General features: G+C 34.9%; 1 protein-coding gene across 1 annotated transcript in view; it reads left to right on the top strand.

Annotated features, from left to right (window-relative positions):
• Positions 1 to 19,322: 19,322 nt before the first annotated feature.
• The window catches only part of GPM6A (glycoprotein M6A), a 114,226-nt gene continuing 105,860 nt past the window's right edge, over positions 19,323 to 27,688 (top strand). Inside the window, exon 1 of the mRNA XM_002188858.7 lies at positions 19,323 to 19,942. Coding sequence (XP_002188894.2) covers positions 19,906 to 19,942 — 37 coding nt within the window. The 5' untranslated portion in view covers positions 19,323 to 19,905. The remainder of the gene's footprint in view (positions 19,943 to 27,688) is intronic.

A 27,688-nucleotide genomic window follows, 5' to 3' on the forward strand; every position in this document is an offset into this window, starting at 1 on the left:
TCAGTGGTACCAAGCGATGGGACAAGAAGCAATGGGCAGAAACTGTGCAGGAAGTTCCAACTGAACACGAGGAAAGACTTCTTTACTGTGCACATGACTGAACACTGGAACAGATGGAATAGATTTCCCAGAGAGGTTGTGAAGTCTCCCTCACTGAAGATATTCCAGAGCTGTCTGGACACAATCCTGTGCCATGTGCTCTGGGATGATCCTGCTGGAGAAGAGAGGTTGGACCAGATGACCCACTGTGGTCCCTGCCAGCATTACCCATTCTGTGATTCTGTGAATTTCACTAAGTGAAGTGACCATGAAATACATGCAGCTTCCAAATGCTGAAGTAGATCCTAAAAGTTTATAAATATTTGTTGACAACAGGGTTAGTGTTACAGATAATGGTATATTTTCTGTAGTCAGATATCTCTGAAAGTCCAACATTTTGCCTTCAGTCTATTTCATATGCTATCAAAACTGTATCTTTTAGTTGATGAGTGGGCTCAGCAAATTATGTGCTTTATTCAAACCATATTAATAATTTTCAGCTTTTATGAATTTGTTCTATGATTCTAGTCTTATTCTTCATGTTTGGAAGAAGCAATACTTAGATACCCTCCTAATTGTCAAAACATGCATTCTATTTATGTGCCTTTTGTCACTTCTGTCTTATCCTGAAGAGATATAAGAACAATATGCAAAAGCCTTTTAGTTTTAAGAACCAGCTTTATTAGGTTTTTTAAAAAACCCTTGTAAAACAGAAGCTTGTAAAATAGTAGCTCCTGAAAATTGGCATAAGAATTCTAATATTGGAAAAGAATGGGGTAAAAGAAATAATTATTTCTATTCTTATCAGTATGATTCTGAACTCAGTCAAGTGATTAAATATTTCTTATGAGACTTCGTTAATCAGAAAGTGAAAATATTTAATGCAGTCAAGTGGGGTTACAAGAAAGTAGATCTTGCCTGACAAAATTATATGCAATGATGTATTTAAAAGCAGACAAGGAGTGCTGGAAATCAGTGTCCTTAAAAATGTGTTTACAATTTTAAAATGATACAGCGTAGAGTAGAAGTTGGTTGATGGTTCCCAAATTCATTTTAAAGGGTATATAGGCACCTATAGCGTGTATTTTAAGTGATACTCTGAGGGCATTGATTATAAAATGCTTAAGGCTTTTTTCCAGAGATTTGGAACAAAATATGAAATCACTAGTTATCATTAAATACCCAGAGAATACAGTGCATCTTTTAGCCTAAAAGAAAGTATGATAGGATAAACAAAAACCTGACACTAGAAAACTGTTTAGTCTCATCAATATAAGATATTGTTGAAAGCTAAAAATGTTTTTCAGGCCAGTGTTTACCAGGCAGAGCTTTGGTGGTGAAGGTAGTCGTGTGCTGGGACAACTTCCTAGTGGCTGCTGTGGCTGTGGTTCTCTGACCTTGCAATTATGCAGCCTCCATGGACAGATATGCATAAGTGGGATTGGTTACACATCAGGAAAACCTGATGCTTTTCAAATCTTATAATGTTGAGGTTTGTCAACATTTTGTTAGTCTACTGTGCATAGATGTAGAACTTGTATGAGTTAAAAATGGTTGACATGACTAGTATACTGGAATCCTATCTCAGGATTCTGTCAGAGCCAAGACTTCACCTTTGGTTACCATGCCAATTCGAACTGCTCTGCATGTATGGTTGAATATTTGAAATCAGAAGAGGTAAAACCTGTGGGACTTTAAAAGGCATAAACTGTACAGTGTGTGAGCCTCTGCAACGCTGCAGACTCTGTGCCATCCAAGCCCAGCTGTTGGTGTTTTGGCTTTTAATAGCTTGGTCTGCAGAAGCAGCAGACTGTTTTCAGGAACAGAATTGTGTTATGGCGCATTGTTTTGCAAATCTTCCGTAGCCATTGGAAAGAAACTTTATGGGAATTCTAAATGTTTCAGTCATATTCCTCTAATGTAAATTGTTTCTTGTTTCATCTATTACTCATTATTTCTCTCCCCTTTGCACAAGATTTATACCAACATAGGACACCACCAAAAGAGAGTTTAGAAGTTCCTAGAAATGTTATTCTTCCAATGATGCCTTTCTTCTTTCTCCAGGAGGACCATTTTTGCCATTTCTTTCTCCAGCTCCAGTAGGAAAGGGCCTGGAGACCAATCTTGATCTGAGACCCAAGAAAACACAGTGCTTTTCTATCCATTTTAAGGGCTCTGCAGCATTGCTTAGATGCTGTTTTAGAAATCTTACCTCTTACTGGATTAGTGGCAGTGTTTTTCTCCAAGAGCTAATAGAGGAAAAAAATATACTAGATAATAAATAATGTCTAAATTTCTGTTGCAGAAATTAACCTTGAGGTCTGACATGTATGCCTAACTGGGGAAGGATATGGATAAAAGAATTAATATCTGGGCAATTTTACAACTGAAAAGGCATGAAAAAAAAATCAGCTTTAGAAATAGATAAATACACATCTAATTATATTGTGAAAGTAAAAGTGTGATTATATCAATTAAAATTAAATTATGTATCCAAGCCATTAGAACATGTATAGAAAACAATTTGTCCTTTTGGTGAAAGGTTGCCTTACTTTTGTTTGTGATCTACATATAATGTCTTAACAATATAAATATATTTATTAATATTAATAATTTCCCTAAGGTCATATGTGTAATAGATGTAGTAATTCTCTTAGAATTGCATAAATAATTCAATTTACTTTGTGGAATTTTTGCTGCATTTTTTTGGCATGTTGTCTTGAACCACTACTTGCCCAAGTAGATTGTTGATTCTTGTGTACTTTGGTTCAGGAGGCTGGAATGAAGCCTACTAATTTTGTCTTGAAAACATTTAAGCAGAGGTTTATTCTGACTTTGAAGCAGGAGTTATGTGTCCATTATACATAACACTAGTAACAAATAGGATAGCTGTCAGTCCAGATTAGAATCCAAAGATGTTTCTACAGAGCTCTTCACTTTCGTGTGTGACCTCTGTCAACTTCCCTTTCCCATTTCTCCTTGATATCAGGGTGAAAGGATGTTTATCCATTTCTCACAGCAGTGCTCCCCAACATATATCTTCAGGGTTGTGTTTCTTAAGGTAACAACGGCCAAAGGTTCAGCAGTTCTCTCTCAGTGTATTTGCAAGATGTTACACCAATTTTACTGACATCTTTTCCTCCATGGTGGAAGTATAACAGAAAATATGACAATTACAGTGGAATAGATCACCGGAAAGAAGTAGTTAGCAGGACAGTGACTGTGGGAGGTAGTCATCCACACTGGCAGTCCCTTCAGAATGTGACCAAATGGGGGGAATAATGTGCTGATGGAACCAAAACTTCATTTATAATATTTTTTTTGGTCTCAGGTTAAACCTATGTGTTTTCTAATGTAGTCTTCTATTTCTTTTGATGTAATCTTTAAGAAAAATTTGTGGGATGATATCAAGTTACTGTCCCGTCTTAGTTAAACAAATGTCTTGGTCTTGACGCTTTTGGAATTCATAAAGCTGCAGGATTTGCTATTCCTTTTTTTTTCTTTCTTGCAACAGTTAGAAAAAAGATGTAGTATTATGCTATCAGTAGAAAATTGATCCCAAATATGATAAATAATTATTATTTAATAATTAAAATAAGTTCTATAGAAAATATTTGATTTTTTTTTGTTTATTTGATGCTTAATAAGAAATAAAACAGAAATATTTGTCTTGAAAATATTTATTCTATGGTTTTTCTGGGCTTTTTTGTTTGGTTGGTTTTGTTTGGTTTTTTTTTTGGTTTTGGTATTTTTTCCTAATAGCCCCATTCCCTCCTACACTTCTTGCAGATAAAAAATGTGTGTGAATTCAGGCTTTGCTTGAATGTGGGAGATTGGCACATCTTTGCATTGCGTATTCCCATTTTGTTCACTTGACAGGATTCTACCAGAGTACCACTTCTTAAAGTCTGGACAATTTATGAACTTAAATATATAATTTTCTGGGACAAAACTGAAATATGGTTGCTTTTAAAATAGAAATTCAGATCTCCTGTCTCTAAAATGTTAAGGTGATTAATCCTTTCTTCCTCTTCACTTTTTAGTCCAACACCTTTCACCAGCACTCTTGATAGCAGTAATCAATGCAGTCCTTGATAGGTTCTTTGGGAAAAGTTTGTATGGCTTATGGTATGTGGTATGTTCTTTCCCAGGATCTGCTTTTTGTTTGCTTGTTTGTTTGTTTTGTTTTGTTTGTTTGTTTTGTTTTGGTTATTGGTTATTTGTTTTGGTTTTGTTTTTTTGGGGTTTTTTTGTTTTGTTTTCCTTGCTGCCTTCTGTAAACTTTTTCTAAATGAAGGTGAGGAGTTGCCCTTCAAAACTATTTTTTTGCTCCCCAAAAACTTTCATTTGTCTTCATTAGTAGTAGCCCAAGCAAGGCAAATTGCCTTTCCTCAGCAGCTCAAGCATACTCACAAAAAAGTGGTGAACACAAAAATGAAGGGCATGCATCCATCACAGTTCATGATGGTGTCCTAAACAAGACAGAAGCTTCCAGAATGGGATGTCCTTAGGCCCAACAGGACATTATTAAAAATGAACAGTTGCTTAGAAACAATGCAACTCTGGAAATTGAGCATTCTTTTTTGGCCAAGAACCAGGGCAAGCTGAAAAGGTAGCAAGGAAGTTGCTGCTAAAATTGTATTGCTATAAGCATTTCACAAAATACTGCATTACAAAGAGGTTTTTCAGAGTCACCAGATAGCTTGTTCTGACGATTTTTCAGTAAAGATAGCTTCAGGCACTGTGCTAAGTCAGTCAACAAAATTGGGACTGTGTTTTAGAGAGAAAAAAAAGAAGCAGATATTGGACTGTCCGTACAAATGTGAAGCAGAAAAAATGCCCTGAAGAAACTCCTATAACACACTTACACAAACACTTTAAATAAGAGATAATAAAGAAGGAGTTCTGTAGTTTCTTTTGTCTTGGTTTAAAACTAGGTTGGTTACATATGTGTAAAAAAGTAAAACCCATACATATAAAATAAAAGAATGGTTTTGAAAAGTAAAAATAGTGAAATAATCAAATTTTTAAGTATCTTAATAGGGATTTGCAATGTTTATCCAGACATTGAAATGGTTATAATAGACTTATGTATATCTCAGTTGGATCAGCTATAGAAATTGTTTTCATACAGTAATAGCTGATGTGCTATTAGATGCTCAGGTTTTCAGGTTGAGGATCCAGTTCCTCAGCAACCCTGTAACTTCTGGTTGTCTCTATGGAATGGTACGTGTATTTGAACATGTTGTCTTTTTATTATGTTTCAAGATAATCTTGGCTCAATAATCAATTTCAAACATCCTTTTCTTTAACTCTGTCTGAATATCTTAATTATAACTTAGTTAGGAAGCTATGTCAGTCTTTATTCTGCTGTAGCATTGACTATTGTTGCTGTTCAGAGGCCATGTGGAAAGATGAGGTATGACTTTTTTTCTAATTAGATAGAAAAAGTAGTCAGCTGAAAAATATTCATTTAATGACTCTGATGCTTTGTTAAGGCTTGAGTAGAGATCTTTTTATATATAACATAGCAATATATTGTAATTATGTAGCAATAAGTTGCTTTGTTTCTGAAAATTATCATGTATCAAGTCATTGTTGATCATCTATTCAAATAGAGCATGATAACTCTGACCTAGAGTATGAAGTTTTTCAAGTTTAGAGTGTCAGCATTTTCTAAAAGTTTCTGCATTTTATGATAATTTATTAGTATTTTAGAGTGGCTGAAGAAGTGAATTCCATTTTTGAAATTAGGACAAAAATCAAGAAAGGGGGAAATGATATAAAGTTGTCACCTCTCAGAAGTGACAACCTGTGAGGCAGAGATAGACATGAATTCTGGAAATACTAGCTGATATGATAGAAAATGAAAGAGCAAGAAATTAGAAAGTTGTGAAAAGGGATAAGATTTTTTTTGTGGATGACATTGGTAAGGTTTAAAGAGGTGCTGTCAATGCTGAAGTTGGATTGGGTCCTGAAATTGTGGTATTGGAAAGATGTAGTAGACAGCTGGAGTCCAGCTAATGTTGTCCAGCCTAATGAACCTGAGATATAACTGAAATTCTGGAATTTTTTAAGCTGGGGAGAATAACAAGATGGAGATAACATTAGGAAGAAGTTGATTTTATTTATTTATTGTATTTTTCTAAACAGTGTTATGTAAGAGATTATGTGTTTAATAGGTAAAGATAAAATTATAATTTTGCTTGGAACAGGGATCTCCGTAAAGGGAAAGTTTAGATGCAGTTATAGTGACATAAGAAGACTGGTATACATTGCTTGTTAGGAGAGACTGATTCTGTTTCTGTCTTTATGGCATAAGTGTGTACTTGAATAAATTGGGGGGCTGCCAATTTGTGGCTGCTTGCATATAATCAACCACGAGGGAGGAAATATATATATATATATACACATATACATACACATATAAAAATATAAACAACATATATGTATATACATACGCACTTTAACAACGTAGAACAGTCTCTGAAGAGCAAAATTATGTGGATTTGTTTTGTAAATGAACTTCATAAAGCCACATAAAATGTGTACGTGAGAATTTTGTAGCTTTGTGTTAGTTTTATAACTAATTTTTTGACTTCTGAGAGAAAATATGTTCAGCATTGCAGACTCTGTTTCTTTCCTGCAGGTACCACTTAGTGAGGTTTTCCTTTTTACATATCAGGTATAACCATTTGTCCTGTGTTCCCTTATCAGTTTGTTTATGTGAAGACTCCAGAGGAAGAACTTCTCTGCTTAAAAAAATAAAATTCTGTTAATGTTCTGTTTGTTAGAGAAAAAGGTTCTTCTGAAGTTTAGTGCCCCTCAATTATGTATTTCTGTTGTCATGGAAATGAGGATTTTTATTTTTTTATGGGTTTATTTGTTTTGCTTTTGCTTTTTATAGCCTTCCTTTTATAAGTTTAGCTTTGTACTGGCAGTGTTGTGCTTCATAAAAGAAAACTTATACTTCCTTTCTATATATCCTTTTACTTCTTTTTTATGTTCATTAAAGTTTGATGGCTAAAAGGCTGAGGAAGAAACAAATCTTGGGCTATAAGAAGATACTGGGTGTGTACTTCACCTTATAGAATAGAGTCTCAATCTGGCAGGAAAAGAAGACATCATTGCAATGAAGCATGCAATGGTAAAGTTAAAAATTGCATTGGACTAAATACTAGATGTTGTTAACACTTTCCATCTCATAGAGATGTGAGTTGCAAAGTTTCTGATGGAGGCCATGAAAGCAATTAAATTTTTACTGTGTCTGTTTTCTATCACTGACTGAACAGGAGTTTTTTTTCCTTTGTGCTTAAATACAGTGTAATGTTTTTTACAGTTCTTTCATACTTGTTTTTTCTGGGTCTTGATGATAAGAAAAATGATTCAAACAAAAATGTGGTTAATGCTATTTACAGAATAATTCAAAAGTGACTTTGATGAGTTAATCCTACGTCAATTCTGATGCCAGGAACCCCTGAGGCCTGTCAGCATCAGACAGACGTTTTCAAGATGGCCGTGACACATTGCACAGAATTTCCCTCAGTGGTGAGGTTCAACATATCTCACCACCTGCCATGCTTTTATATTTTTCTTCCTCACCATTAAATATATCAGTTAAAGATGGTCTGTTTCATCGCAATAAAACCAATAATTTGTGATCTAATGAGTGTGAAATGTCCATGAAGGACATGTAATACATGTCAGAACATCAGACAGGACCATCTGTACATGCTCCTGTAACATCTGTACATCCTCCTGTAACACCTGCAAGCTAGCATGACAGGACAGAGTGAGGGGTCATTCAGTGGCCACTTGGGATGACATATGGGTGCTAGCTGGGGAGGCTTAGCTGGCTCAGCATATACCTCAGGATCACTATTCCCTCATCATGTCTTCTGAATGGTTCCCCCATAACACCTTTTCTGTAAGTATGTATTCAAATGAGCTGAAGAGCTGTAAGCAAGTGATATCTGTAAAAATAAATGCATAAACATTTTTGTGCTGGTTCAGAGACAGAGAGAAAGCATGATTCAGGATGCTGAATAATTTGAGCATCTGCTCTGAAGACACAGATTCATTGCTTCCAAGAAAAGCTGGGAAAGGTTGAAAGAGATCATACTAGAGAAGCAAGTATCATCTCTTTTGCATAGTGTCTTTTACCAAGGAAGAACCTTCATTTTACACCTACCATTGTTTTTGCTCTGATACGATATTTCATCCTTCCATCCAAAGGTCATATTTATAATGAAATAGGTATGCAGTGAGTAACAGCTGCAGCTGGGTTCCAAAGAGGTAGATCTTGCAAACTATTATAAGTTACTCTAGTCTCCTTAGAGCATGAAAAACATGGGGAAAAATCTGCAAAACCCATCTGTGTCTAAGCTAACTTCCACACTTTCTCAATCTTTAGTTGCACACTGTGCCTCCAGTATTGTCACTTTTGGAGTTTTTATGCCTTCTCTGAGTACTTAATTTTTTAGCTGTCCTGATAATTTCTTTTTTAACAAGTTTCTTTTTTTTTTTTTTCCCAGGTTCCCCATATAAACTTTAATAAAACAATGATTGATATGCTCTGTTCTTTTTCTCTATTTTGACATAGCTTTTCTGTGTGTTGCTGTAAATTTTGAAATCTAATGCCTCAGTGTCTCACTGCTTGTTTTCCTTCTGCATTGGTGTACTCAGTTCATCAAATGTTTTCACTTGGGGCAAAACTATATTTACATTTTTATATGCGTAAAATTCTCTTCCTCTTTAAAAACAAATGAAACCAAGGTATGATATTTTGATGCTTATTGATATTACAGGTATAAACAAAATGTTTTAAAAAAGGAAAAAATCTTGTTAATGTAGGATAATTTAAAAAGGCACATAGCAAGTTAGCACTTTATTAAACATATTCTTCAAAAAATTATGCATGTGGTTAATTCACACCTGAACATCTGAAGTTACTTCTTTTAGTTTTAATGTGCTAAGTATACAAAATATTTTTTTAAGTGATAGAATATAGTTTTTGGAGTAGATATGCATTCTTATAATCTACTTTGTTAGCAGATTGGTTTAGAAATGTAAGCAATAAGGCATTATGCAGTTCAGAGAAGAGTATTCATTTTACTTTGATGCACACTTGAATTCTTAATAGTAAAATAATAGTAGTATGACTACCATGAGCATAATAACATTAAAAAATGCTGATTTTATTCAGCTCAGATTTTTCCATTATTTGCACCATAGTCTGAGAGACAGACTAGTAAACTTCCTGAGTAACTGCTGGCTTTACATATTATTATGTTTATACAAGGATTAGTGGAAAAAAACTTTTTTGTGATACTTTTATTTGCTAAAATTTCTACAGCGTAGGCTGTATGTTTTAATAAGTGCAAAGAAAGCTTAGAGAAATCTGATATTTAAAACACATCTAAACCAGTAATAAGTTTACTTCTGTTAGAGTAAAAGTGATAATTCAGGAAATGTGGTTTGGTTTGCTATGTTTTAACCATCTGACAGCTTTTACTCTTTGTGGGAAGCTTTTTTTTCCCTTTTGGTCATCTGAAAACTGATCTGTAATCCATTTATGTGATTTAGTTTCCCAGATTAGGAAGATCCTCTAATTATGCTGTATTAAGAGATTGCAATTAGAATTTGTAATGGAATCTTAGCTTGAATACTACCCAAAGTGTGTTGCTTCAAAAAAAAAAAAATGTTTTGCTAATCTTTATAGCCCCCAACTTGTCCTGTTGTAATGTTGCTCTGTAATAAGAATATTGAATGTTATTTTGAGTCTTTCAAAGGCAGTAAGTAAATAACAGAGATTAAAAAAGGGATTATAGGATCCAGGGAGTTCACTGAACTAGCATCATTAAACCAGTGTTCATAGAAGATATTTATAAACTGTTCTTTTGTAGCCTGTAATTGAACACTCAATTTCAGTTATGTTTTTTAAATCTCTTTCTCTGATTTCTTAGGAATGATAAAGGGGCGGGATGAGGGAAGCAGTGGAACACTCAGTGTATGTTCTGTCAGAATATGATTTACATGCCTTTTGTTGAGGGGCATGCATATTGCATAAAGGTCTCATTTGTTGGACACTTTGCGTTTGAATAGAACTACATAGGAATATATATGTGTATGGGTGTGTTTATATACATAATTCTACATATATATACATGCACATATACAAATACATGCATTATACAAATATATATATACATATATATAGGTGCACTTCATCTCTAGAGCTTCGAACAGTATTAGCAGGATGCAATTTTTTTCTTAAAAAAAAATAATTTTTGGATTTTTGTTTCACACGACAGTTTCTCTAGAAACTAGAGAATAGATTGTTTACATTTGTTGCATATAAGAGACAGGCATGCCTTGTTTATTAGGGGGCATGGTTAAGAGAAAAAAGCTTGCTGGTAAACTGTTATACATGGAGTCTAGCTTCTATTATTTTACAAATTGTATATTTGTGATCTCTCAAGTTTTAAAAAATAAGGCAACTAAAATTTCCATTATAATAATCATTAAACATTTATGATTTTTCAGCTTGACAATTCTCTGTAAATCATAAGGTTTCTATGCCAATGGGAGGACCCACACAGCAGCCTTTGGTGTATTTATCTTTTTTTTTCACTCAACTGTTAATCTCCCTTTTTTGGCTTGTTTTTTCCTTTCTTATTTCTTTTAGAACTTGGATGACATGGATGCAGTTGGAGAAAAGTCAAGTGTTAGCAAAAATGTTGTTTGCATCTACACAAAGAATCTACTGTAAAGGTTCCCTATGTCTCACTTCAGTGCCTGGTAAAATCATGGAGAAGATAATTCTGAGCATTACTGAAAAACATCGCAGTCATCATCATAGCCAGTACAGGTTCACGTGGGGAAAGTCCTGCTTGTCAAACCTGATTACATCCTTTTATTACAAGGTAGCCTACCAATTGAAGAAGGGAAGTTAGTGGATATAATCTTTTTGTATTTCAGCAAGGCTTTTGATAGTGTCTCTCACAGGATCCTTCTGGACAAAATGTCCCACACACAGCTGGATAAGGACATCAATGCAACAGATAAGCAACTGGCTCATGGGTCAGGCGCAACGGGTACAGGGAATAGGGTCACATCAGACTGGGGACATCTTCATTAATACCTTGGATTCACAACTCAAAGAGTACTAAGTGTGCAGATGCTAGTAAATTGGGATTTTAAGGAAGGCAAAGCCAGATCCTGCACCTTGGAAATGTCAACTGTAGATGTACATACAAACTGGGAAATGAGAGACTGGGTAGCAGCACCATGGAGAGACATCTGAGGGTCATCATCAATGACAAGTTGAAGCTGAGTAAGCAATGCCCTACTAACCAGGAGGACAACCCTGTCCTGAGGAGCATCAGGCACAGCAATGGCCAACTGAGCAAGGGAGGGGATTGTCCCGCTCTGCTCTGCACTGGTGTCACCTCGAGTGCTGGAGGCAGTTTTGGGCACCACCATGGAAGAGGCTTATAAAGCTATTGGAGAGCATTCAAAGGAGAGCTACAAAGATGGTGAAGGAACTTGAGGGGAAGACTTATGAGGAGCAGATGAGGTCACTTACTCTGTTCAGCTTAGATAAGAGAAGACTGAGGGGAGACCTCATTGCAGTTTGCGACTTCCTTGTGACCAGTGATGGAACCTGAGGAAATGGTCTGAAGTTGTGTCACAGGCGTTTTAGGTTGGAATTAGGAAAATTTTCCTCACACAGAGGGTGGTTGGGCACTGGAACAGTCTCCCCAGGGAAGTGGTCACAGCACAAACCTGACAGACTTCAAAAGGCATTTGAACAATACTCTCAGACACATGGTGTGTGTCATGGGGCTGTCGTGCAAAGGGGCAGGAAATGGACTTGATGATCCTTTTGGATCCTTTCCAACAAAAGATATTCTAAACCCATGTCTTGTGTTGTCTAAAATCTTAACTACAAAGATTGTTCTGTGTCAAATAATGAACAAAGCCAATGCCTAAACTAGAATAATAGAGGGATAACTTTATATCAACCAGCTTGGGAATTGCAGGCAGACAGCTGGATATGTTATTATTTTGTGGTTTGTGTGCTGTACACATTCAGGAATTTGGCTATTTGTTCTGTGTTGTGATGTGTGTGGAGAAACTTGTGGAATCTGAAGTGAAAAGCCAAAGAAATGGATGAATTATAGACATGCCCCCACATGAACCGTAAATCAGCTCCTTCATCTGCACCTTTTAGGCAGGGCATGGGTAACAAAATAGTGAACCTTAAGGTAAGATTTAAGCATAACTGTGTTTTAATGATTCCTTGAATTTAGTCCCTTATGCTTGCACATGGTTAACTATGATAGAAGTGAGGGGTCACGAATTCTGTCATTGTATGTGACACTTGTGTTTCCCAACAGGAATGGTCAAGCTCTTTCTTTCCATTAAGTAGGAATAGGATATAACTGATAGTGAGAATTGCTTTGAAGCATTCTTGTCGGTGCATTTTTAACTTTAGTCCCTCTCTTGCTTTATTTCCACACTGTTGTATTAATTTTTTCTTGTTACAGTTATTGTATGTTATAGGTGTGTTGTGTATTTTTCTGTGCCCAGCTGCCATCTTAGCTACTAACTTAGGAGTCCTTGTCAAAATGAAGGATTACACCATGTATCACCTTTTGAAATCATCAGAAGGTGCTTTCAGACATTCCTCAAACTTTGAAGACAAGACAGAAACTCAACGGAGCCAAAGAGAAACTTGAAAGTTTTAGTAGACCAATAACCTCCAATGGATCAGAGGCACACAGGGAAATACACATAACTGTTGCATGTCAGATGGATAATATTTTTAATTACAGTTTTTTTGCTCCATAAGACTGCTGGGAAGGGAAGAGAAAACAGGGTTTGGCTGTAAATAATTCTTCCATTCATCAGACCCCAAAATTGTGATGCTATTTGAATAAGCACTTTGGTGTACAAAGACCACAAAAGTCAAGGGAATCTCAGAACACATTAAAGTGTGAAATCTCTCAGCAAACATGATTACAGCTTTAAATAATTAAGTGATTAAAATCTAGAAGAGTCTAATGTGGTCATTTAGTCCAAACTCCTGCATAATGAAAGAATTAATCAGAGAAATCCTATGATCTAATTAAATTAAAGTTTATATTTTAAAAATACATATAAAATAAAGTTTATATAAATTAATTTAAAAAATTAATTAAACTAAGAAAATACAGATTAAGGTTTAGTTTTGTGTGTGTGCATGGGTCCAAGAATCCAATCTTGGCTAATTTCTCTAGTGTTCGGAAGAAATAATTTGAGTATCATTTCTATTCTCCAATGTCTGGTTTCAAATTCCACAAACATCAACTTAACTTTAACAACTTCCTATTAGATACGTTTTCTTGTATGTACTCTGGCATAATGTAGGTGCCCCTTACCCTTATTCTTAAGCTTATCATACTAACACTGTGCATTTTTAAATTGAAGGGGTGCCTGTGGCCAGTTTTAAGTACTTCTAGTTTTCAGCAGCAACTTTACATTTATGGCACCAAAAACTATATGGGATATTTCTGTGATAGTTATAGCAGTAGGGAATCTTAGAATACAATCACAGTGATTTGGTTGGGAGGGCGCCTCTGACAATAGCGCAGTTCAAGTCCCCTGATAAAAGCAGAGTCTGCTAGAATTGTATGTGTTGAGTATGCTACCCTGTAAAATGTTTTTTTTATAATTACTTGATCTAATATATAGCTGTATGAGTATTTATTAGTATATCCACTTCCTATTGGACTACCTGGGGTGAAAAAGTCTCTTTTGGATGATCACAACGCTGTGCTTATGTCTTGGTGTCCATTTTTGAAAGGGGATGTGAACAGCTATTACATTTGAAAGGGGATGTGAAAGCTACAGTTAAAGTTAAAACTTTAAATATACTTATAGGCTTACTGCTGAGGTCTAGAGTAGCCATGTGGAGAATCTAGCCATAAGATTTAGAAATCTGTGTCTAGAAATATACATATTTCTCCCTCAATTATACTGGCATTCATGTTCAGTTCATTGTTCTTCATCAATCTGTCAACCAGGAGCATCTTTTCAGAGTTAAACCTGAAAATTAGTAGCATATTCCTTTGGGAATATGGACAATTTTGATCCCAAGATATAAAAGGCATAATTTTCATAGTCTAAGGTATCAAAATGATTGAATTTCTTTAGAATTTTAGAGGAATTATACTGACAATTAACTAATTTGACTTGTTTTCAAAAGTAAAACCAGTAAGAATAATGAAATATATCCAGTCAGACTGAAGGTTTTAAATTACAGATGATACTTACAATAGCTCCAGATAATAGTCTGGAAGTATATTAAGATTGGTATTCTGAATCAGAGATACTGTTAATCATTTTTTATGATCTTTCTCCTCTTGATCGATATAGCGTATATGAAATATATATTTGAATGCTGATATGAGCAGGTTACTTCTTATCTCTTGTGTTTTAAGTCTGGATATCATATGCAGTGGTGAAAGATCTTCTCATGAAGGAAATTCTTTAGCCAGATGAGACTTTCACAAAGAGGTTAATTTTCTGAATATGATAATGATGTTAGTGTTTATTAGTATGAAACATAATGAGAATATATGCAAAGAGGTGGTCTTCTCACTCTCCTCTTCAATAAAATTTCTGTTTCTAGATGTGTTAGAACATAGAAGAATGCAGAAAGAAATGAGAATAAATTAAGATCATCAAGGAAAGGATGTCCATTATTGTTCTGTCAAATCTAACATCCAGACTTGAGCACAAAAAATAGTAAGATATTTCCATCAAGTGAAGCCCTGTACTGAAATTTATTTAGGTTATATGACCATCCTGCCATCTCTTGATAGCTGCCAGTTTTAAAGTGATAGTTTGTTCTTCTAGAAGAATGTAATTTTCTCAGAAAAAATAATTATTGGGAATTAGTGGAACTATACAAATCCCATAAATGGCATAAGCAACAATATTCTGCTAACGCTACATTTTGCCTTCTACTTTCTTCCTTCCTCTTTTAACATTCTATTTCCCCACTAGTTCTGATATTTTTCATGTCATTAGGCATTCTTCCTTTCCCTGGACGCTTGTGTAAGTGTCTGCTATGAGTTAAACTCAGGGCCATGTGCTCTTGTTTTATTATTCTGTAAGTTTCTCATGAAGTTGTAGATATGAAATACATATCCCAGAGCAGACATTTAGAGACATTTTGGAAGTCTTAAAGCTTCCCAATGTTTCCTTCAACACCCCTCTGTTGGGATATTCCAAAGACAAAATATGATGTGTCATTATTTTATAGTCATATTTCTATTTTAAATATGAAATATAAATTATGGAGCACTGTCGCTGTCGAGGCAGGACGGGAATGAGAAGACTGACCAGAAGGCTGCTGACAGTAAAACTCCGGTTTATTCAAAATACACTGCTCTTTTATACAGAGCTTCGTGAGGACCAACTCCATTGGTTCTGAAGTGAAAACAACCCACAGTATTAGTGCAAAGTGCTTGATGCACAGTGATAGAACTTAACTATAAACAATGTGAAAAACAAGAGAGATAAAGAATTATTTACATTCTTCTCCAGCTCTTTCCCAGGCCTCCGCCTGGCTAGAAACTGTCGTTTCTCTCTTTGACTGGAAATCTGAGTCCCACAGAGCACTCTAAATAGAAAATTGGAGCACCAGTTTTAATTTTTCTGTGTTTTCCAGATTTCTATAATCTGCTGCCTAATTTACATAAAATAATTACTACCTGTGCATCTACATTAGTGTTTAGGTGAAGTTAGGAGTGAACCTCTAAAATGTATGTCCCACTTTTCCTCACCTACTGCATTTTTTGCATCATGGAATATTCTCTAAGAACATAAATTGCTTTTATAATTTATGTTTTCATAAATGTTTTGATATGCATTGTATTTTTTCATATAATGAAACCAGAACATGCTTTCCAGGAGTGAACTGTACACCGCTCCAACTCATGAAAGGCTGTCCGTCTGTGGGACCTTACCGTCTGTGGCATTAGTCCAAAGTGAATTCCCTCGAAGCACAAAGAACACGTATTGCTTCACTCCCCATATCCATCACAACTTCCTCCTGTAGTCAGAGGCAAAATAGCTGAAGTAATCTGAACTGGCTTTTGATTTTTTTCTTGCTTGGTTATTGAGGTAGTAATATTAGCAACATAAATAATTTTGTGCTTTTAAATTATGTATTCATGATCAAGTTTATTATGTTGTCATAATCAAGACATCACTGCACCACAACATTATTATTATGATGTAGTTGAAAATCAATAGGACTGAAGGATGGAATGGTAAACTGATTTGAAGGCCATACAAAATGGAGTAAAAGTCAGGTGTTTGTCATGCTGTTTAAAGCTGTAAGTGCACAGCTACATTTCATAATATCATAATGGACACCAGGGGATCCCTTAATGTCATCAGCTTCCAATTATTCTCTTGATTAACTGTTTATTTAGTCTCATTATACAGTTGGATGTTCTGTCTTGCCTTGCCATTTACAATTGGCATGGTTGTCCAATGATCACTTGCACCAATAATCTCATTTCACATTAAAAGGGAATTTTAGGCAGTCTAATGTAGTTCCCAGTAACATAGCTCTTTTCTGTGCTAGAAGTGTTTCCAGAAACAGAAGCTTGTGTAGTTTCTCTGTACAGTTTTAAAGTAGCTCATGTATCACTGGTGGTAAATATGCTTCCTAGTATGCTGAAGAAAAAAAGCCTCTGTGGTTGCTGCTTAGAAAGTCACATACAATTGGCATTTTCTGCTTTGGTTTGTTATTCTATGGAAGACTTGCAGAGCTTTTCTGTTCTCTGGTTTTAGGATTAACATCTATTCATAATTTAATCTTGAAAGGTCCATGAAAGAGTTCCAAAGAAACATTCAGTATGCAGATTTATGTTTCAACCTTGTTAATAAACTGCAGTTGAATATGAAAGAAGCTTACATGAATTCTCTTTCACGTTCTCTCTGTTGCTCACTCTCACACAAGCTGTGTGGATGACCAGTTAATAGCACCTGAAACTAATCAGAGTTCTCTGAAGAAGGAGCTTTGGCACTTAATAATATTTACAAAGAAAAATAGATTATTGTAGGGGTGGGGGTAAAACTTTAAGCCATTTTTTGTCAATGCTATGCTTTATTTCATCAGTTACATCTTAACCTTTGGCATGTGGGTGTAGTAGGCTTTGTAGTAAGTTAAAAATCCTGACATTAAAATTAAGTTGTGTGTGAACCTGACGTGAAAATGACCCTGGTGGGAAGTAGACCAAGGATTAATTCAGCTCAGCATCTCATATATTTGTGCCAAAAGCAGTCTGCCTTGGAAGTAGTATAAGAAATGGCTAAAAATTTTTCACAAAATATTTCTCTACTACCCAGTAATTTGCAGCTCAGTGATTTAATATCCATGAATCCTTGTAATTCAGATTCTCCTTGTTATTTTGTGGGGTTCTTTTCCCCCTCTACAACAGCCTGCTACAAGAAGTTTCCACAGCTTAAATACATGCTGTGTAATATGCCTTTGTTTACTTCTGGGCCTACTTTCTTTGCAATCCTGTCCCTTTATTGAGCAAGTTGTTTCTTCCTGACCTTTTCATGTCACTCAAGATTGTACCATCTTTATTGTATCTTCTCCCAGTTATCTCTTTCCAACATTTTTTCTTTTTCTTTTCTGTTATATTTGAAAAATGTTTGTATGTTTGTTTCAAGGAACAAGGTAATTTGATTTCATTAGTGACCTATATATTCTATTGTTGCAAACATCCCTGTTGAGGATGTTAGTCAACTCAAATATTTGGTGCTATTGAGAAATGCAACTTAGAAACAATTTACCAGCCCAGGTAAAATATTTGCCAGACCATCTTTGAAATATGAAGATTTGTTAATGCTTATTTAAGAAAAGATTTTGAAGATATGAATAGCAGAGGAGACTTACACAGGAGATCTGTTTTAAAGGAAATATGCCTCTCCTAAAAAACTGTGTAAAAAAAAAGATTTCTAAAAAGATGGAAGTTGCTTAGATCCTATGGTGTTTACAGCACTTCTATATGTATAGACCTTTTCAATGTGTTGATTTTTAATCGATCAGTTAGATCTGAGAGGTAAAACAACTAATAATATTTTTTCATATATTGCAGAAAATGGAGCCCTAGAAACATGAATTAAAAGGGGAAAAAAGATAGGAAATGTGGTGACTTATAAATAATTATTCAGTTATTTAATGATATATATGCATTTAGCTTCATACATGATATTTATTCTGATGTGAACCGGATTAGAACAGATTTATGTGCAAACAGGGTAAAAAACAACAAAAAACCCAACAGTACAGTAACCCCCCTCAAAAAGCAGCCCCCCCCCCAAACAAAACCAAAACCCCAAACAAAACCCAACCAGGCAAAGTAAACAACTCTTTTTTTTTTTTTTTTTTTTTTTTTTTTTTGGAGGGGGGCTCAGAAGGCAGAACTAAACCAGTGTATTTAGATAGCATAAAGTAAATGGGTGAGCTATTTATTATATGTTAATAGGAATTTTCAGCCATAGTAGTTTTTATTTTTGTTTAAGTTTTAGTCATTTCCCCCAGAAGGATGAGAAGTTAAACCTGCAAAGAAAAATTGGAATTGTGTTCAGTTTGCACTTTTGGTGAAATAATGGAAGTCTTAAAATGATGAGATATTACTCTGTAGACAAAGGTACAAAAATGCTAATTTATTGCTAGACTGCAGCGTCCAATTTGCATTCCAAATCAGACTGCAGAGCTCCCCAAATTAGTAGGTGCCCTCACAGTGTATTTAACCTATGTTTTTCCAGAGCAAACTCCTAGCAGTGCATGTGTATGTGCCTTCTCATGTACATACCCACATGTGGTGCTTCACCATTTTAAGATCCAGTTATTTTAGAAGAGCTTTGAAGAAAGCTAATTTGAGATATGAGGAATCAGAAAAAGGATTGATGCAAGAACTGTTTTAAACCTCTGATCTGCCTCTAAATTCCTGTTTACTGTGACAATGAGGATGTGTACAGTGCATAAAATTTGCAGTGATTATTGTCTTGTGTTGAATTGTGCTTGTGTGTGTAAACACATATACATGCACACAAAATTGTATTGCTATAAATATATTTTTTAGAATACTGTAAGGGCAATAGTGTATATTTGTTGTTAGTTCCTGATGATACAGATGTATGAGAAGAAGAGAAATGAAGAGTCACATTATTCTTAAATGTGCTGATACAGGAGGAGGGGGAGAGGCGGGGGGAGAGGGAGAGAGAGAGAGAGAGAGAGAGAATAGAAAGACAAGTAATACAGCATAAAGAACCCACAGGCATTTGGGCTTTCCCACTTCAGTAGCAAATAGGGGGAATTATGGGTTGGTGGTCTGCTTCCCCTTAGGAGGACACTCCTCCATCTGTTTTCAGTACAGCCTGTTTCCAATTTAAACACAGATTTCAATACAAACCTCAATTTCTTTACTCCATTTTATATGCAAAGTGGGGCTTATGAATCGGTGTCACTGCCATAAGGGCTCAGACCAAATTTCCCCCCAAAATTCACAGGCTATTCATTTGAATACCTGCTTACAGTGGTACACAATGGGCAGCTTTGAGAAGAAAAATTGATAATCTTCACGGAAGAGTAATTTGAATGAAATTACACTTGACAGCCTGTCTCCAAGCAAACAAGGAGAGTGAGGGAGCCTTAGCTAAGCTCTGAGGACTTGCCTAAGCCTCTGCTGTTGGAGCTTCCCAGGGAAAAAAAAATCCACACTTTTTCCTACATCTGACTGAAGCTTTTGATTAATTCTCTGTAGCTGTTTCTAGTGAAGAAAGGTAGCCATGGAAGAGAATATGGAAGAGGGACAAACACAGAAAGGTATTGTGTTAAAATTGCTTTTTCTTTGCATGGAGATAATTATTTTGCTGTTCTTCATTTGCCTTCGCAGTGTGCTGTAAGGTTGGGGAATATCTGTATGTGGCAGATGGGGAAAGACATATTATTTTCATATAATTTAATTAATTTTTCTCTCTGCAGTAGCACATAGCATTAAAAGAGTAACTGCCAGCTGATATCTGGTATAAAAAGAACCTAGATGGCAAATTTTGCATCTATACGAATAATGTTGCAAGCATTTAATGCAGGCTGCTTTCCAGACTAGTCTTTGTTAATGTTCATTTATTTCACGTTTCCACGCTTGTCTCGCTGGGTCAAGGGAGTCTAGCATGAACTAAGAGAGAGCTACTCACACAATATTTGGAGCTGGTTGCAATTGGATATCTAACAATGTAACCAGTATTTGCACCTTGAATGAGAATCCAGACTGAACAAAGACAGGGGGTATATTTTCTATATATTAGGCAGTATTGAAATTTCCCTCTGCCTTTTACTTTGGTTTTGTAATGTGTTGCAGCAGACTTGCTATCGTTCTAATATTTGCATAGCACAGATTTGCATTTTGCAGAAATTAATTTTGCAGGCTGCAGCTGAAATTGCTTTAGCAAGATGTACACAGCACGTTCAGAGCATTTCTGTTCCACAGCTTCTGGTTGAAAAAAACTGAATGTTGTGGGACATGTTAGCACTTAAAAGTCCAATTTAAAGTGATTGTGGACAATTAATTAATGTGTGGGTCTTTGGGAGACACAGTGTTTTCAGTCTTTTCACTTAAGTGTTATTCTGTACTAGCGACATAACAGTACTGAAAGGAACCAAGGCTTTTTTCATTTTTCTTTACTGCAAGCACAAAGGTTAATCCTAGTGAATATTTGCTATGTTAAATTTTTATTCTTTTCATGTCATAGTTTTTGAACTCACTTCCATTTTTGAGGAAGATATAGGAAGTTGCCAAATAATTTAGCATTAATTGCCTGTAAAGGCATATTTTTCTCCACTGATGCCATATTCTGTTTTTCTGCTCCCTGATCAATCTGCTTCCTACATGTAAATGTTGTGCTTTCTCATTATAAGTGACCCATTTAGACAGAATGCAGCTTTGAATTGTTTATGGTCTTGACTTGATCTAGATGCACAGTATATAGTCATGACAAAATTAAAAGAGGATATGTGTTCCATGTGTATACACACTTGTTTTTATAGATAAATAGATTAGTATATGATTACAGAAGTTTCTTCAGGTGAATTTTATTACTTGTAAATGAAAGATAGAATAGGAAAGTACAGGACAGGTCAGTTTTTCTGTTTTGTTTTGGTGTGGTTTCTTTCCTGAAGGTAAAATCAATACTTTTACTGTATGATTCAAATTGTTTATGTTGCTTTACACTTAGAAATTGAAGACATGCTTTTAAAAAAATTCTGAAACGCATTCTTTTGCTTCTCAAAACTGATAAAATGAACTGTTTGACCAAGAAATCAAAATACGTCATCGTTACCAAATGATGTTGCCTGAAGAAAATGTGAAATTCAAAATCCCTAAATTCTTATTAGAGAGGTTAAAAAAAAAAAAACACAGAGAAAAAACGGAATAATTTTTGTATATTGAAAGTATTTGTTATTGATAAACTGTGTCCTCATTGTTCGTATGATAAGCAGTTGAATTACCAATAGCCACTCAAAATGGTGTGATTAATAGTGTGATTACAACAGCTAACACTACTCACCCCCCACCCCCATTTAAAATGCCATGTGTTCAGCCCTTTTCCCCTTTAGTGGTACCCAGCTGTTGTCACAGACAGTGGCACAAGAATGTTAAGAGCTCACAAATCATATGTATTTTTCCTTACTGGTGTGAAAGAAGATGCTGCTTAGTTTCTGTCACCATACCTGTGAACTTGTCATTTCAAGATGTCATGTTCCCTTGTTGGGTTATAACAACTTTTAGAATATATTTAGAGTTTCAAGAAAATATGCAATTCAGGAGGAAAATATTAAAAAATATTTTCAGTTTTGAATTTTTGGAGGTGCTTGACTGTATTATAGGGAAGTATAGGGATGATTATGAAATCCTGGATCTCCTTAAGTTTTGCGTTTTGCACTTTAAAAATATTGACTGGTACTAGTATGACATGATAGTTCTCTTCCATAGTTTCTGAGGTTTTTTGCTTTAATTTAGTGTGATCTATCTCCTGTGTGTTTAATTGATATCCACAGGACAGTTCCAGGTCATTTAGACCAATTCTCCTAATTGTAGTGTTTCAGAAACAGTAATGGTAATTCACATATTCTATTTTTCATCCTCCTGCCATCTCAAATGAAAATGTTTCTTTCTTTCTCTTTTCTGATTTATACAAAATCAATGGGAGTATAAATTGTCACTGCTTATCAGCTCCTGTGCTTTTCACAGCAGATGCTTTGAACCTCCCACTGAACAGCATTACGTCTTGCTAGCAGCCATGATGGAAGTGAATAACTTCATATTGATGCATTTCATAAATACGATCAAGATAGCTCTAGAAGATTTGGAAGTCTTGTTATTTCTGAGAATTTTATGAAATAAGATATAATTAAGTGCAAACATAACTCTTAACACAGTAGCTACAAATAATGACCTTTTGCCACAGTCTCTCAACATGCTAATGTTTAATACTTATGATTTCTTTATGTCTGTATCTTGGAAAATTATAAGCAGGGAAATACGTTCCATTTTTTTTTTTTTTTGAAAGTAATGAATTATTAGAAGCTCACATCAAAGTAAGGGACATCTCCCCTCCCCATTTTCTTTCTATTGGCCACAGAAAGTGTGCTTTCATACTGGCATCACTACCTTTAATATAGTTAAATGAGATAAGGCTGTTGTCCAGCCGTTTTTGTGTATAAAGCTGTAAAAATTGAAGCCAAGAATATTTCCTATTAATCCATTTCCTTTTTTAAAGTACTGGAAGACTTGTTGTGCCTCCTCCACCCTGTTTTTTCCCCCTTGATATCCCATTTCCTTTCCTAGGAACTCAGTGCAGGTTGGGAAGGGGGTTTCAGAGGTATTTGCTATACACCTGTCTCTAGCTGTCCAATAACTGAAAGTATGTAGAAAGTCTGTTTCAAATACAAAGTCAATTAACACTAAAATATATTCTAGAAAGGCAAAAAGTCGTAAAATCTCAGAAATACCAATTTGTTTACAATTTCTGTAATGCTGACATTATGCTACATCCTAGACCTCTAACGTAGTAAGACATTTGACTGCAGGTTTGCTGTCTGGAAAACCCAGGATAACTAAACTGGGTTTATTTTTCAAAAAATATCAGGTCCACTAAAAGGCAGAAATTTCACTGATGTCTTTAGGGATGCATGTTAATTTTTAAAACCTCATGTATAAATTGCATGTGGCAGTGGTAGGTCTCAGCTGCCGGTGTTTGAAAGACAATGATGTCAAACTGATAGCTTTGTGATGCGGAAAAAGGTATATGTTTAGTTCCTGCATTTCAGGTCTTCCCTCTGTGACAGCACTGAGATTGCAATGGTGTCCCCAGCCCCAGTTATTCATCCCAAAGAAGAACTTTCCAGAGGGCAGGCACAGTAATTTTTCTCACTGTAAGGAACTTACAAGTTCCTTACAAGTAAGGTACAGGGAGTGCTAGATAATTCTCACCACATCTGTTTCAGAAAAAAAGATAAATGTTCTGGAGCACAGTAAATCATACCATTTGCACTAAATGGAAGATAAATTTGGCTTTTTTAATGATTCATCCATAACTGTATTTTGCAGTTTGAATTCCTATATAAAATAAACTCTTGGGAATGAATGAGCACCATGTGTTTGTAGAGCAGCAAACATGAGGAAGAACCTAATTTTATTTAAGCTCTCTTGGCTGTTGAGATTTCACCAGTAGGATAGCAAAAAAAAATGTAGCATTATTGTGACTAGAAATGATTGAATGCCAGAAGATAGTGTTTAGCCTGCATTAGCAATATAAGTGGATCTACAGCCTATTATTGGAGCTTTTTCTTCTGTTGTCACATCATACCAGTAAAGGAGAGTTTTAAGCAGAGTTTTGGAAGAAAATCATAAGGAGACTAGGATGCTATCAGTAAAATGTACACACAGCCTCTGCTTCTTCAGCCATGAGATGGTAAATTGTTTCATCCTACTTCACTACTTTTTGGAAAATGGCAGACTGACTTAGTAGGATAGTCCAGAGTAGTGAAACAAAAATTATGAATGAAAATTATGTAGTTTATTTAATATGAAGAAATACCAACAGCCAAACAGTCCAAACACTAATTTTCTAATTTAATCTTCTAAATCTTCTTATTTACCTCTAAGAGAGAAAAATTTTCTTTCTTTTTTTGACTGTTTTGCAAAGATGATTAAAATAAAAGTGAGGAAATCCCAGTATTTTGCACATTTATTTTGTTTGGTGACAATACTTGTAAATAAAGCAGAGAAGTTATTTTTTGTTCTTTAGTGTAAATGCCACATTGAGTGACAGTCATTTTCAGTTAGATCCTTTTTAAGTTGTTAGTATTCAAAAGGAACTTGGAAATAGAGTTTAAATTTGGCCTTATGAGTAGCAAGTAGCAGACATTTGCTGGCTGATATTCTTCATACCAAATCTGGATTTGTAGTGCTCGATTCTTAAAGAAAACATGGTGGGCAGAGGTCAATCTCTATTTGCTTTGGGAATACCTTTTCAATTTAGTAGGCTTAGTTCCCAAGCTTGTGCTCAGATTGGATTTTTGCAAGTTGCTTCAGAGTAGAATGGTCTCAACTTTCATCATGTTTATTGTTCCCTATCCTTAAAAGTATGTGTGTTATAATAAGACTATCAGATAAAATACTCAACAGTTTCAAAGTCACTAACAGAGTAAATAAATTTCCTGTGTAATCAATGCTATATATGGAAATAAATTTTAGCATCTGGCAAACTATCTCACTGTATTTCCTGCTTAATACTCCTTAGTAGTTAATCAATATTTTTTATTAAAGAAAAATGCAATAACTGTCAATATGAATTTGAAGTTAATTGTTCTAGCACTGTAAGAGTTATTCTACTGTATGTAGTAACTACTGACTACCTTACTTAATATTTTTACATAAGGAGCACTGACTCATAGAGCTGTAATTTGAATATGTTATTATTCAATACATTAAGCTTTTATTCTAAGATAATGATGTAAATAAATTTAGTCTTGCTTGCTTATTTAATCTTTAACATTGAAATATCTCTGTTAATAGTAGAAAACTTTGTATTTCTTACAAGCTTAACATTATACTAGTCCTAGGCATGAAAATCCAGCATTAATAAGACTTAGTTATAATTTTATACACACTCTTTCAGGGCAAAAACATTCTAACTGCCCCAAGGCAGATTGAATCCTCAATTCAATGTGTGAAAATTTAAGTCTTCATGGTTATTTTGACACTTGGATATCAATTTAATAAACAAGCGATATTAAAAGATTTTTCATAGGAGATGTAAATGCTTAGGAAAAAAGTGTTGAATGTATTTTAAATTATTGATTTACACTAATTAGTGAAAAATTACTGTATCAAAATAGCAATATGATTTTTTAAAAAGCTTTTTTGACACTTTATGATAGTAAAGGCTCACCTTTGGGAAAAAAGGGCTATTCTGGGTTTCCAATTACTCTAAAAAATTGGAAATAAAAAGAACAACACTGTAGAGGCATCAAAATTAAATTTTATTCAGCTGAGTGCTTAGGTTCTTTGTGGAGAAGGATTGAAAGATTGTTATACCTAATATCCAAATTATTTTCATTTTAGATTGTGACTGTGCATTCATTTCTGATAAGTACCTTAAACAATTTGTCAATGTGACTTTGTAACCTGTTTTACGTAGCCTGGCACTGCACTAAAATTCAACATGGAAGAATGGAGGAAATGCTACCGGCCTCACATAACAATGATGTTTGCTCTCTTGATAAAATAGTTTTTACCTATTAATTCTCTCCATATACATAGGTGAGAGTATACTAGTTCCTCCTAGTAGTCTTATATGGAGGACTGAGTAGAAAATGATTAAAAAAACTGCCACATTTTTAGGCTGTTTTCCCTCATATTTTAAACACTGTGAATGATATTATAAAACCCATGAAGAATATAGGCAGCCAATAGCCATTAAAAACCGAATGTAAAAAAGGCAAAGGTGAATATTGATCTTATATGAAATACTTTGTCAGTTAATATTCTGTTTGGCAATTCTATTTCAGGAGAATTTACAGCAAATTCAAGTTACTAAAATGCAAAATTGCTGCTAATACCTTATCACATGGCCAATCTCTGAGACAGGCAGCAAGTCCCACACTGATGTGTTGTTACAAATCTTTCTCATGTGGGAGTGGGGAGTTAGAGAGGCTTCAGTTCCACTGTGCAAGGTATGAGAAGTAAGTCTTGTCATTTTCTCAGCTGCAGACGGATCAAACTCAGAGCATCAAAATTGAGAGGTCAAAGATATACACCAAGTAGGAGTTAACAAAACTGGGAACTATTGTGTACATGTGCTCTAAGGTCTTATGAAGGAACACCACTGACATAAAAAAATGGCTCTTTGCTTGTCCATGGTATGTGCTTCAATGCATTACTCTCAAGAAGGCTAATTTTTATCTTTTATTTTTTTCCCTCTAAAATTTTCATCTCCTTCTTACTGGTTATCATGTAGGAGTTCAATACTCCTTCCAAAATTTATACTTCAGCCATCTGGAACAACATTTTCCCAAATAACAGTTGCTGAAATAAAATTACTAAATGCAAACATTACTCTTCTTTTTACACTTAAAATGCACCTGACATATGCACTTGGACAGTTTCTGAGGACTTTTTTATTTGAATCACATTGGGAAAGTTTCATTTTCTTTCCACAGTAGCAATAAAAATACAATTTTTCAGGAAAGTAATAACACAATAAATTTATTATCAATTTTTAAATTGAACAGCACATTTGCTGAGGTTGTGGTATAAAACTAGACTAAGAAAAATGCATTTGTTGCACTTTACGGCAGAAAGGTAGTACTGCCATAATTAAAAAAAAAACTTAAGGCAAAAATATTTTTTCCCCCTCAATTGTCAGTATCTTCCTATTTGTACCCCAAGACTGCAAGTTTTTTAACATTTCTCTTTAAAAAAATGTAGTTCTTTTTGATTGCTGTCCTGCTTTTCATTTTTCTTTGGAAGCACTTTCTTCACTTTCTTTTGTATTTACTTTTTCCATGCCTGGAAGACATGGAAATTAAATTCTGCAACATTTCAAAATCTCTTCTGGGAACATATAATAGAAGATGACAAGTGCTGCATGTTTATTAATTAAGTCATAGCTGGTCACATCCTACTTCTCAGGTTGCAGAAGAATGATTTTATACATGCAAAATTGGACATTAAGGAGAAATTTGAAGGAAGAGAGTAGTAGCATAGCTAGGTGATTAGGCAGGGATTACTCTGCACTAAGGCACAATGAGAAAAAAGTAGAGATGATTGATGATTGTGCTGATAGAATTTCAAGAGAAGCAATATGAATGAAAGAAGAAAGGAATAAGCAGTAGAATGTGCAGTACCTTTGGAGGGTTTCAGAAGTCTGAAATTTGTATGGAAATAGGGGAATTATATGATTTTTTATCTCAAAACAGACCTCTGAGGTCATCAGGACCAACCACAAACCTAGCACTGCCAAGTCCACCACTAAACTATGGTGGAAGACAATATTAGAGTTGAAA

This window comes from Taeniopygia guttata, chromosome 4 (assembly GCF_048771995.1).
Source record: "Taeniopygia guttata chromosome 4, bTaeGut7.mat, whole genome shotgun sequence".
Taxonomy (NCBI): Eukaryota; Metazoa; Chordata; class Aves; order Passeriformes; family Estrildidae; genus Taeniopygia; species Taeniopygia guttata.